At 42.6% G+C, this 12,930-nt stretch overlaps 1 protein-coding gene across 1 annotated transcript in view; it reads left to right on the top strand.

The window, feature by feature from the left end:
- The window catches only part of Mybbp1A (MYB binding protein 1a), a 181,373-nt gene that overhangs the window by 143,449 nt on the left and 24,994 nt on the right, over positions 1-12,930 (top strand). The window contains exon 17 of the mRNA XM_071675197.1: positions 8,380-8,463. Within this exon, the coding sequence (XP_071531298.1) occupies positions 8,380-8,463 (84 nt within the window). The remainder of the gene's footprint in view (positions 1-8,379; positions 8,464-12,930) is intronic.

Raw genomic sequence — 12,930 nt, 5'->3', positions numbered from 1 at the left:
TATATTCTTAATACCTTCCACAGAGCATCTCTATCAACTCTGTCATATGCCTTCTCCAGATCTGTGAATGCTGCATACAAATCCATTTGCTTTTCTAAGTATTTCTCACATACATTCTTCAAAGCAAACACCTGATCCACACATCCTCTACCACTTCTGAAACCACACTGCTCTTCCCCAATCTGATGTTCTGTACATGCCTTCACCCTCTCAATCAATACCCTACCATATAATTTCTCAGGAATACTCAACAAACTTATACCTCTGTAATTTGAGCACTCACTTTTATCCCCTTTGCCTTTGTACAATGGAACTATGCAAGCATTCCGCCAATCCTCAGGCACCTCACCATGAGTCATACATACATTAAATAACCTTACCAACCAGTCAACAATACAGTCACCCCCTTTTTTAATAAATTCCAATGCAATACTTTCCAAACCCTGTGACTTGCCGGCTTTCATCTTCCGCAAAGCTTTTACTACCTCTTCTCTGTTTACCAAATCATTTTCCCTAACCCTCTCACTTTATACACCACCTCGACCAAAAACCCTATATCTGCCACTCTATCATCAAACACATTCAACAAACCTTCAAAATACTCACTCCATCTCCTTCTCACATCACCACTACTTGTTATCATCTTTCCATTAGCCCCCTTCACTGAAGTTCCCACTTGTTCCCTTGTCTTGTGCACTTTATTTACCTCCTTCCAAAACATCTTTTTGTTCTCCCTAAAATTTAATGACACTCTCACCCCAACTCTCATTTGCCCTCTTTTTCACCTTTTGCACCTTTCTCTTGACCTCCTGCCCCTTTCTTTTATATATCTCCCACCCATTTGCATTATTTCCCTGCAAAAATCGTCCAAATGCCTCTCTTTTCTCTTTCACTAATAATCTTACTTCTTCATCCCACCACTCTACCATTTCTAATCTGCCCACCTCCCACGTTTCTCATGTCACAAGCATCTTTTGCACAAGCCATCACTGCTTCCCTAAATACATCCCATTCCTGCCCCACTCCCCTTATGTCTTCTGTTCTCACCTTTTTCCCATTTTGTACTCAGTCTCTCCTGGTACTTCCTCACACAAGTCTCCTTCCCAAGCTCACTTACTCTCACCACTCTCTTCACCCCAACATTCTCTTTTCTTTTCTGAAAACCTCTACAAATCTTCACCTTCACCTCCACAAGATAATGATCAGACATCCCTCCAGTTGCAGCACATTAACATCCAAAAGTCTCTTTCGCGTGCCTATCAATTAATACGTAATCCAATAACGCTCTCTGGCCATCTCTCCTACTTACATACATATACTTATATATATCTCTCTTTTTAAACCAGGTATTCCCAATTACCAGTCCTTTTTCAGCACATAAATCTACAAGCTCTTCACCATTTCCATTTACAACACTGAACACCCCATGTACACCAATTATTCCCTCAACTGCCACATTACTCACCTTTGCATTCAAATCAGTCTTGTGCATCAAAACTACTAACACACTCACTCAGGTGCTCCCAAAACACTTGCCTCATGATCTTTCTTCTCATGCCCAGGTGCATATGCACCAATAATCACCCATCTCTCTCCATCAACTTTCAGTTTTACCCAGTTTCAGTTTTAGAGTGTATTTTCTTACACTCTATCACATACTCCCACCACTCCTGTTTCAGGAGTGGTGCTACTCCTTCCCTTGCTCTTGTCCTCTCACTAACCCCTGACTTTACTCCCAAGACATTCCCAAACCACTCTTCCCCTTCACCCTTGAGCTTCGTTTCACTCAGAGCCAATACATCCAGGTTCCTTTCCACAAACATACTACCTATCTCTCCTTTTTTCTCATCTTGGTTACATCCACACACATTTAGGCACCCCAATCTGAGCCTTGGAGGAGGATGAGCACTCCCTGTGTGACTCCTTCTTCTGTTTCCCCTTTTAGAAAGTTAAAATACAAGGAGGGGAGGGTTTCTGGCCCCCCGCTCCCGTCCCCTTTAGTTGCCTTCTACGACACTTGAGGAATGCGTGGGAAGTATTCTTTCTCCCCTATGCAATGTATGCATGCAGATACATACACAAATATATACATGTACACACATGTACATATCCATACTTGCTCCCTTCATCCGTTCCTGTCACCTCCCCGCCACACACGAAATAGCATCCATCCTCCAATGAGGCAGTGCCAGGAACAGACAAAATAGGCCACATTTGTTCACACTCAGTCTCTAACTGTCATGTGTAATGCACCAAAACCATAGCTCCCTTTCCACATACAGGCCCCACAGACCTTTCCATGGTTTACCCCAGACGCTTCACATGCCTTGGTTCAATCCAGTGACAGCACATTGACCCTGTTATACCACCATCCTGTATGTTCAGGCCCCAATCGCCCAAAATCTTTTTCACTCCATCCTTCCACCTCCAATTTGGTCTCCTGCTTCTCCTTCACTCCACTTCTGACACATATATCCTCTTTGTCAATCTTTCCTTACTCATTCTCTCCATGTGTTTAAACCATTTCAACACACCCTCTTCTGCTCTCTCAACCACACTCTTTTTATTACCATGCGTCTCTTCTTACCCTTTCACTACTTACTTGGTCAAACCACCTCACACCACATATTGTCCTTTTACATCTCATTTCCAACACATCCACCCTCCTCTACACAACCCTTCTATAGCCCATCCCTTGCAACCATATAACATTGTAGGAACCATTATTCCTTCAAACATACCAATTTTTGCTTTCTGAGATAACATTCTCGCCTTCCACACATTCTTCAACTCTCCCAGAACCTTCACTCCCTCCCCCACCCTGTGAATCACTTTCACTTCCATTGTTCCATCTGCTGCTGAGTCATTTCCCAGAAATCTAAAACACTTTACTTCCTCCAGTTTTATTTATTTATTAAACTTTGTCGCTGTCTCCCACATTAGCGAGGTAGTGCAAGGAAACAGACGAAAGAAAGGCCCAACCCACCCACGTACACATGTATATACACACACATCCACACACGCAAATGTACATACCTATACATTTCAACATATACATATATATACATACATAGACATAGATGCATGTACAGAATTCATATTTGCTGCCTTTACCTTCCTGTTGCCACCCTGCCACACATGAAATGACAACCTCCTCCCCCCGCATGCGTGTGAGGTAGCGCTAGGAAAAGACAACAAAGGCCACATTTGTTTACACTCACTCTCTAGCTGTCTTGTATAACGCACTGAAACCACAGCTCCCCTTCCACGTCCATGCCCCACAAAACTTTCCATGGTTTACCCCAGACACTTCTCATGCCCTGCTTCAATCCATTGACAGCATGTCGACCCCGGTATACCACATCGTTCCAATTCACTCTATTCCTTGCATGCCATTCACGCTCCTGCATGTTCAGGCCCCAATCACTCAAAATCTTTTTCACTCCATCCTTCCACCTCCAATTTGGTCTACCACTTCACCTTGTTTCCTCCACCTCTGACACATATATCCTCTTTGTTAATCTTTCCTCACTCATTCTCTTGATGTGACCAAACCATTTCAAAACACCCTCTTCTGCTCTCTCAACCACACTCCTTTCATTACCACACATCTCTCTTTCCCTTTCATTACTTACTCGATCAAACCACCTCACACCAAATATTGTCCTCAAACATCTCATTTCCAACACATCAACCCTCCTCTGCACAACTCTATCTATAGTCCATGCATTGCAACCATATAACATTGGTGGAACCACTGTTCCTTCAAACATCCCATTTTTGCTTTCTGAGATAATGTTCTTGCCTTTCACACAATTTTCATTGCTTCCAGAACTTTCGCCCCCTCCCCTACCTTGACTCACTTCCGCTTCCATGGTTCCATCCGCTGCCAAATCCACTCCCAGATATCTAAAACACTTCACTTCCTCCAGTTTTTCTCATTCAAACTTACCTCCCAGTTGACTTGTCCCTCAAATCTACTGTACCTAATAACCTTGCTCTTATTCACATTTACTCTCAGCTTTCTTCTTTCACATACTTTACCAGACTCAGTCACCAGGTTCTGCTGTTTCTCACCCGAATCAGCCATAAGCGCTGTATCATCAGCGAACAACAACTGATTCACTTCCCAAGCCCCCTCATCTAGAACAGACTGCATGCTTGCCCCTCTCTCCAAAACTCTTGCATTCACCTCCCTAACAACCCCGTCCATAAACAAATTAAACAACCATGGAAACATCATGCACCCCTTCTGCAAACCAACTTTCTCTGAGAACCAAGCCCTTTTCTCTCTTCCTACTCGTACACATGCCTTGCATCCTCGATAAAAACTTTTCACTGTTTCTAGCAGCTAGCCTCCCACACCATATATTCTTAATACCTCCCATAGAGCATCTCTATCATCTCTATCATATGCCTCCTCAAGATCCGTAAATGCTTACCTCCCAATTAACGTGTCTCTCAACCATACTGTACCTAATAACATTACTCTTATTCACATGTACTCTCAGCTTTCTTCTTTCACACACTTTACCAAACTCAGTCACCAACTTATGCAGTTTCTCACCTGAATCAGCCAGCAAGGCTGTATCATCAGTGAACAACAACTGACTCACTTCCCAAGCCCTGTCTTCCAGAACAGACTGCATACTTGCCCCTCTCTCTAAAACTCTTGCATTCACCTCCCTAATCATCCCATCCATAAACAAATTAAACAACAATGGAGACATCATGCACCCCAGCTGCAAATCGACATTCACTGAGAACCAATCACTTTCCTATCTTCCTACTGATACACATGCTATACATCCTTGGTAAGAAGAACTTTTCACTGCTTCTACCAACTTACCTTCACACCATATACTATTAATACCTTCCTTCCACAAAGCATCTCTCTCCACGCTGTAATATGCCTTCTCCAGATCCACAAATGCTACATACAAATCCATCTGTTTTTCTAAGTATTTATCACAAACATTCTTCAAAGCAAACACCTGATCCACACATCCTCAACCACTTCTGAAACCACATTACTCTTCCCCAATCTGATGCTCTGTACATGCCTTTACCCTCTCAGTCAATATCCTCCCATACAATTGCCCAGGAATACTCAACAAACTTATGGCTCTGTAATTGTACAAAGACAAAGGGGATAAAGGTGAATGTTCAAATTACAGAGGTATAAGTTTGTTGAGTATTCTTGGGAAATTATATGGGAGGGTATTGTTTGAGAAAGTTAAAGTACATGGAGGGGAGGGTTTCTAGCCCCCTGCTCCCGTCCCCCTTGTATTCACCTCCCTAACAACCCCATCCATAAACAAATTAAACACCCATGGAGACATCACGTACCCCTGCCGCAAATAGACATTCACTGAGAACCAATCACTTTCCTCTCTTCCTACTCGCACACATGCCTAACATCCTCGATAAAAACTTTTTACTGCACCTAACAACTTGCCTCCCACACTATATATTCTTAATACCTTCCACAGAGCATCTCTATCGACTCTTATCATATGCCTTCTCCAGATCCATAAATGCTACATACAAATCCATTTGCTTTTCTAAGTACTTCTCACATACATTCTTCAGCAAACACCTGATCCACACATCCTCTACCACTTCTGAAACCACACTGCTCTTCCCCAGTCTGATGCTCTGTACATGCCTTCACCCTCTCAATCAATACCCTCCCATATAATTTCCCAGGAATACTCATCAAACTTATACCTCTGTAATTTGAGCACTCACTTTTATCTCCTTTGTCTTTGTACAGTGGCTCTATGTAAGCATTCTGCCAATCCTCAGGCACCTCACCATGAGTCATACGTACATTAAATAACCTCACCAACCAGTCAACAATACAGTCACCCCCTTTTTTTAATAAATTCCACTGCAGTACCATCCAAACATATATATGCCTTTGTATGTTTATGTATGTATACATTGAATTGTATAGGTATGTGTGTGTGTGCATGAGCATTTATGTATATACATGTGTATGTGGAAGTTGAATCATAGGGTGGGGGAGGGGGTGAAAATTCTGGGAGCCTTGAAGAATATGTGTTAGTGGAGAACATTATCTCAGAAAGCAAAAATGGCTATGTTTGAAGGAATAGTGGTTCCAACAATGTTGTATGGTTGCGAGGCGTGGGCTATGGATACAGTTGTGCACAGGAGGGTGGATGTGCTGGAAATGAGATGTTTGAGGACAATATGTGGTTTGATCGAGTAAGTAATGTAAGGTTAAGAGAGATGTGTGGAAATGAAAAGAGCATGGTTGAGAGAGCAGAAGAGGGTGTTTTGAAATGGTTTGGGCACATGGAGAGAATGAGTGAGGAAAGATTGACCAAGAGGATATATGTGTCGGAGGTGGAGGGAACGAGGAGAAGTGGGAGACCAAATTGGAGGTGGAAAGATGGAATGAAAAAGATTTTGAGTGATCGGGGCCTGAACATGCACGAGGGTGAAAGGCGGGCAAGGAATAGAGTGAATTGGATCGTTGTGGTATATCGGGGTCGACGTGCTGTCAGTGGATTGAATCAGGGCATGTGAAGCATCTGGGGTAAACCATGGAAAGTTCTGTGGTGCCTGGATGTGGAAAGGGAGCTGTGGTTTCAGGCATTATTACATGACAGCTAGAGACAGTGTGAACAAATGGGGCCTTTGTTGTCTTTTCCTAGCGCTACCTCGCACACATGAGGGGGAGGGGGATGTTATTCCATGTATGGCGAGGTGGCGATGGGAATAAATAAAGGCAGACAGTATGAATTATGTACATGCGTATATATGTATAATTTTTTTTTTTTTTTTTTTTTTTTTTTTTTTTTTTTTTTCTGTCTCCCGCGTTTGTGAGGTAGCGCAAGGAAACAGACGAAAGAAATGGCCCAACCCACCCCCATACACATGTATATACATACGTCCACACACGCAAATATACATACCTACACAGCTTTCCATGGTTTACCCCAGACGCTTCACATGCCCTGATTCAATCCACTGACAGCACGTCAACCCCGGTATACCACGTCGATCCAGTTCACTCTATTCCTTGCCCTCCTTTCACCCTCCTGCATGTTCAGGCCCTGATTACACAAAATCTTTTTCACTCCATCTTTCCACCTCCAATTTGGTCTCCCACTTCTCCTCGTTCCCTCCACCTCCAACACATATATCCTCTTGGTCAATCTTTCCTCTCATTCCCTCCATGTGCCCAAACCATTTCAAAACACCCTCTTCTGCTCTCTCAACCACGCTCTTTTTATTTCCACACATCTCTCTTACCCTTACGTTACTTACTCGATCAAACTACCTCACACCACATTTTGTCCTCAAACATCTCATTTCCAGCACATCCATCCTCCTGCGCACATCTCTATCCATAGCCCACGCCTCGCAACCATACAACATTGTTGGAACCACTATTCCTTCAGACATACCCATTTTTGCTTTCCGAGATAATGTTCTCGACTTCCACACATTCTTCAAGGCTCCCAGGATTTTCGCCCCCTCCCCCACCCCACCCTATGATCCACTTCCACTTCCATGGTTCCATCCGCTGCCAGATCCACTCCCAGATATCTAAAACACTTTACCTCCTCCAGTTTTGCTCCATTCAAACTTACCTCCCAATTGACTTGACCCTCAACCCTACTGTACCTAATAACCTTGCTCTTATTCACATTTACTCTTAACTTTCTTCTTTCACACACTTTACCAAACTCAGTCACCAGCTTCTGCAGTTTCTCACATGAATCAGCCACCAGCGCTGTATCATCAGCGAACAACAACTGACTCACTTCCCAAGTTCTCTCATCCCCAACAGACTTCATACTTGCCCCTCTTTCCAAAACTCTTGCATTCACCTCCCTAACAACCCCATCCATAAACAAATTAAACAACCATGGAGACGTCACACACCCCTGCTGCAAACCTACATTCACTGAGAACCAGTCACTTTCCTCTCTTCCTTCACGTACACATGCCTTACATCCTCGATAAAAACTTTTCACTGCTTCTAGCAACTTGCCTCCCACACCATATATTCTTAATACCTTCCACAGAGCATCTCTATCAACTCTATCATATGCCTTCTCCAGATCCATAAATGCTACATACAAATCCATTTGCTTTTCTAAGTATTTCTTTGTGTGTGTATATATATGTGTACATTGAGATGTGTAGGTATGTATATTTTGCGTGTGTGGACGTGTATGAATATACATGTGTATGTGGGTGGGTTGGGCCTTTTCTTTCGTCTGTTTCCTTGCGCTACCTCGCAAACGTGGGAGACATCGAATAAGTATGATAAAAAATAAAGAAAATTGAACATCTTACAAAATGATGAGAATAATTATCTTTTCTTTTCTAATTTTGCAGGCTCTAAACTCGTTCGAAGCTCAAGAATCAATGTGTAACCACTATGTGTCTAGTCTCCTCTCTTTAGTTTATACCATCCATAAGGTAAGAACCAAAATGTTGAATTTCTTATTTCTTAGATTTTACCATAAATTATTGCATCTCATGTTTGTTTCAGGCTTTTTTTTTTTTTTTTCTATCCCTGATTGCTTTTCCTGCCTTCATAAATAAGACAGCTAGAAAACTTTGCACTCCTCTACTCTCTGATTTTCACATGTCATGCTCTGATCCCAGAGCCTGTTATCCATGGCCAAGCCCAAAAACTGAACTGTGGTTAACCTTAACCAATTCATATGCTTTGGTTCATCCTATTGACAGCAAGTCAATCCAGTTCATTCTATCCCATGCACACCTTTCACTCTGCTAAGTGTTTAGGCCCCAGTACTCATTTACTTTCTTATCTTCTGTCTCCTTCACAGTTGACCTCTTTCCCTTGCTACCTTCACTTCTGACACATAGATCTCCTTAGTCATTTGCTCTATGCTCATCATTCCTGTATGTCCACACCATGTCAGCACACCTGTGTTAGCTTTCTTAGTCAGATTGTACTTTCTTCCTCACCTTTCCCTTCCATTCTCATTTCTTACATGATCAGCTCATCGAACTTCACATGTTATCCTCAAACATTTAATTTCAAACTTGTCCACCCTTTTCCTCTCTATTCCATTCAGTGCCTAAGATTCGCACCTGTACAACTCTGCTTGGACTACTGTACTTTCAGAAATACCCAGACACTAACATTCCCACTCTCAAGCTTCAGAAAGCACTGAGGATCATAGCACCCTTATCCACTCCATGACCAGCATCTGCCTCCATGATTCCATCGATTGCTGTAGCCACTCCCAGGTACCCATTCACATTCACAGTCAAATCATCCTGCGTTGCTCCCCTTGCTAAACCTCATTATCTTTCTTTTATTTACATTAACATTCAACTTTTTCCTTTTACACACTTTCCCAGATTCAAATTCCAGCATCTGGAATTTCTGTGGAGTCTGCCACCAGAGTTGTGTCATCTGCTAAAAGAAGCCGACTAACCTTCCAGGCCCTCCACCCACAGCATTTTATAATGCCCCCTCTCACTCCAAGACCTTTGCATTTGTCTCCCTCACCACAGATTAACCCTTTGACTGCTTATGTGCAATACAGATATCATCTTATAAAAGGCTTTCACCACCCATTCTCTTTTCACCAAACCACTTGTCATAACTCTCACTTTGCTCCCTCCCTGGTCTAAACACCCTATCATCAAATACATTCAACAATCTTTCTGAGTACTCACCTCATTTTCTCTTCACCTCATCTTTGACTCTTACCACCTCTATATTATTCACCAATGTTCTCAAATGTACCTGTTTATCTCACACTGTTAACCACCTTCCAATTCATATTGTCCATGAAGTTTGCTGATACTCATTTACCCCAACTCTCCTTTGTCCTCCTTTTCATCCCTTCCACTTTTCTCTTGAACTCCTGCTGCTTTTTCTTGTACCGCTTTGATTTACTCACACTCCTTACCCCCAAGCAATGCCCACACGTCTCTTTTCTCTTTCGTTAGCAACTGAACCTCCTAATCTTACCACTCACTACCCTCTATCACCTACTACATGCTACACATACCTCATCCACTCATCTGGCATCATACCCTCTCACCTCTCACCTTTTACCATTCTACATTCAGGCTTCCCTGATACCTTTTCACTCAAGCCTCTACTAAGATTACTTACTTCCCAACCCTGTTCTCACCCATATCATTTCCTCTTTTCATAAGGCTTTTGCAAATCGTCATCCTAACCTCCACCAAGTATTAATGAGAAGCCACCAGCTGCTCTTCTCAGTACATTTACATCCTAGAATCTCTTTCTCTCTCTCTCTTTTTCACTGGTATTCAATAATTAATATAATCTGTCATCATAACACAGTGTGCTAGTTTCTTACCCACTGATCTCCCTTAGCCATGTTACAGTATTGTACTAATATTGATTAACCCATGTCACTTGCTTCGAGAGAGTAATTAAGAATTACTGTATCATTCTTCAACATCAGGAATAATATAGGCATGGTAAGTCAAGAGGCTGGAGCTCAAGTTTATCTTTAGCATATGTCTTTATGACAAAAAGTGAAGGGGTGCATGTCATTGGTGATGGGATGCATGACATATTCATGTTAGTTCTACCTTATGATTTTCCTTTAAACATTTCCTTCTGGCTTATTAATCCTGCAAGGTTTTTTCTATCTCTTTCTGCCACTGCATGCTGGAGGGAGTAGAGGGTAGGGAGAAAACATTTACATTGCTATCCTTCTCTTCTGCTCCTTAGAAGGTGGGCCTTTTCTTTCTTTTTCTTAGCGTTAATACCAGACTACCTCACATGTACCGTGAATCTATGTTGTTTGTGTATCTATGTCTATGTAACACACACACACACACACACACACACACACACACTTTTATTATTTTAGTATACTTTGTCGCTGTCTCCCATGTTAGTGAGGTAGCTCAAGGAAACAGACGAAAGAATGGACCAGCCTACCCACATACACATTTATACACATACACGTACATATACATACCTATACATTTCAACGTATACATATGAATTATGTATGTGTATATATGTATATGTCTTGTGGACGCGTATGTATATACATGTGTATATGGGTGGGTTCGGCCATTCTTTTGTCTGTTTCCTTGCGCTACCTTGCTAACGCGGGAAACAGCGACAAAGTATAATAGATGAATAATACATATGTATACTTACACAGACATATACATATATACACATGTACATACTTCATACTTGCTGCCTGTATTCATTCCTGTTGCCACCCCGCCACACATGAAATGACAACCCCCTCCCCCGTATGTGCGAAAGGTAGTGCTAGGAAAAGACAACAAAGGCCATATTCATTCACACTCACACATCTCTAGCTGTCATGTATAATGCACCGAAACCACAGCTCCCTTTCCACATCCAGGCCCCACAAAACTTTCCATGGTTTACCCCAGATGCTTCACATGCCCTGGTTCAATCCATTGACAGCACGTCCACCCCAGTATACCACATCATTCCAATTCACTCTATTCCTTGCACGCTTTTCACCCTCCTGTATGTTCAGGCCCCAATCACTCAAAATCTTTTTCACTCCATCTTTCCACTTCCAATTTGGTCTCCCACTTCTCCTCGTTCCCTCCACCTCTGACACATATATCCTCTTTGTCAATCTTTCCTCACTCATCCTCTCCATGTGACCAAACCATTTCAAAACACCCTCTTCTGCTCTCTCAGCCACACTCTTTTTATTACCACACATCTCTTACCCTTTCATTACTTGTCGATCAGACCATCTCACACCCTATATTGTCCTCAAACATCTTTCCAACACATCCACCCTTCTCCTCACAACTCTATCTATAGCCCATGCCTTGCAACCATATAACATTGTTGGAACCACTATTCTTTCAAACATACCCATTTTGCTTTCCAAGATAATGTTTTCCCCTTTCACACATTTTTCAACACTCCCAGAACTTTCGCCCCCTCCCCCACCCTGTGAGTCACTTCTGCTTCCATGGTTTCATCCGCTGCCAAATCCACTCCCAGATATCTAAAACACTTCACTTCCTCCAGTTTTTCTCCATTCAAACCTCCCTCCCAATTGACTTGTCCCTTAACCCTACTGTACCTAATAACCTTGCTCTTATTCACATGTAAGCTCAGCTTTCTTCTTTGACACACTTTACCAAACTCAGTCACCAGCTTCTGCAGTTTCTCACATGAATCAGCCACCAACGCTGTATCAACAGCAAACAACAGCTGACTCACTTCCCAAGCACTCTCATCCACAACAGACTGCGTACTTGCCCCTCTCTCCAAAACTCTTGCATTCACCTCCCTAACAACCCCATCCATAAACAAATTAAACAACCATGGAGACTTGCACCGAAACCACAGCTCCCTTTCCACATCCAGGCCCCACAAAACTTTCCATGGTTTACACCAGATGCTGCACATACCCTGGTTCAATCCATTGACAGCACGTCCACCCCGGTATACCACATTGTTCCAATTCTCTCTATTCCTTGCATGCCTTTCACCCTCCTGCATGTTCAGGCCCCGATCACTCAAAATCTTTTCCTCTCCATCTTTCCACCTCCAATTTGGTCTCCCACTTCTCCTTGTTCCCTCCACCTCTGACACATATATCCTCTTCGTTAATCTTTCCTCACTCATTCTCTTGATGTGCAGAAACCATTTCAAAACACCCTCTTCTGCTCTCTGAACCACACTCTTTTTACTACCACACATCTCTTACCATTTCATTACTTACTCGATTAAACCACCTCATACCACATATTGTCCTCAAACATCTCATTTCCAACACATCCACCCTCCTCCGCACAACTCTATCTGTAGCACACACCTCGCAACCATATATTATTGTTGAAACCACTATTCCTTCAAACATGCCCATTTTTGCTTTCCAAGATAACATTCTCGACTTCCACACATTC

This window comes from Panulirus ornatus, chromosome 20 (assembly GCF_036320965.1).
Source record: "Panulirus ornatus isolate Po-2019 chromosome 20, ASM3632096v1, whole genome shotgun sequence".
Classification (NCBI taxonomy): Eukaryota; Metazoa; Arthropoda; class Malacostraca; order Decapoda; family Palinuridae; genus Panulirus; species Panulirus ornatus.
This window is presented reverse-complemented; position numbering and strand designations above follow the sequence as displayed.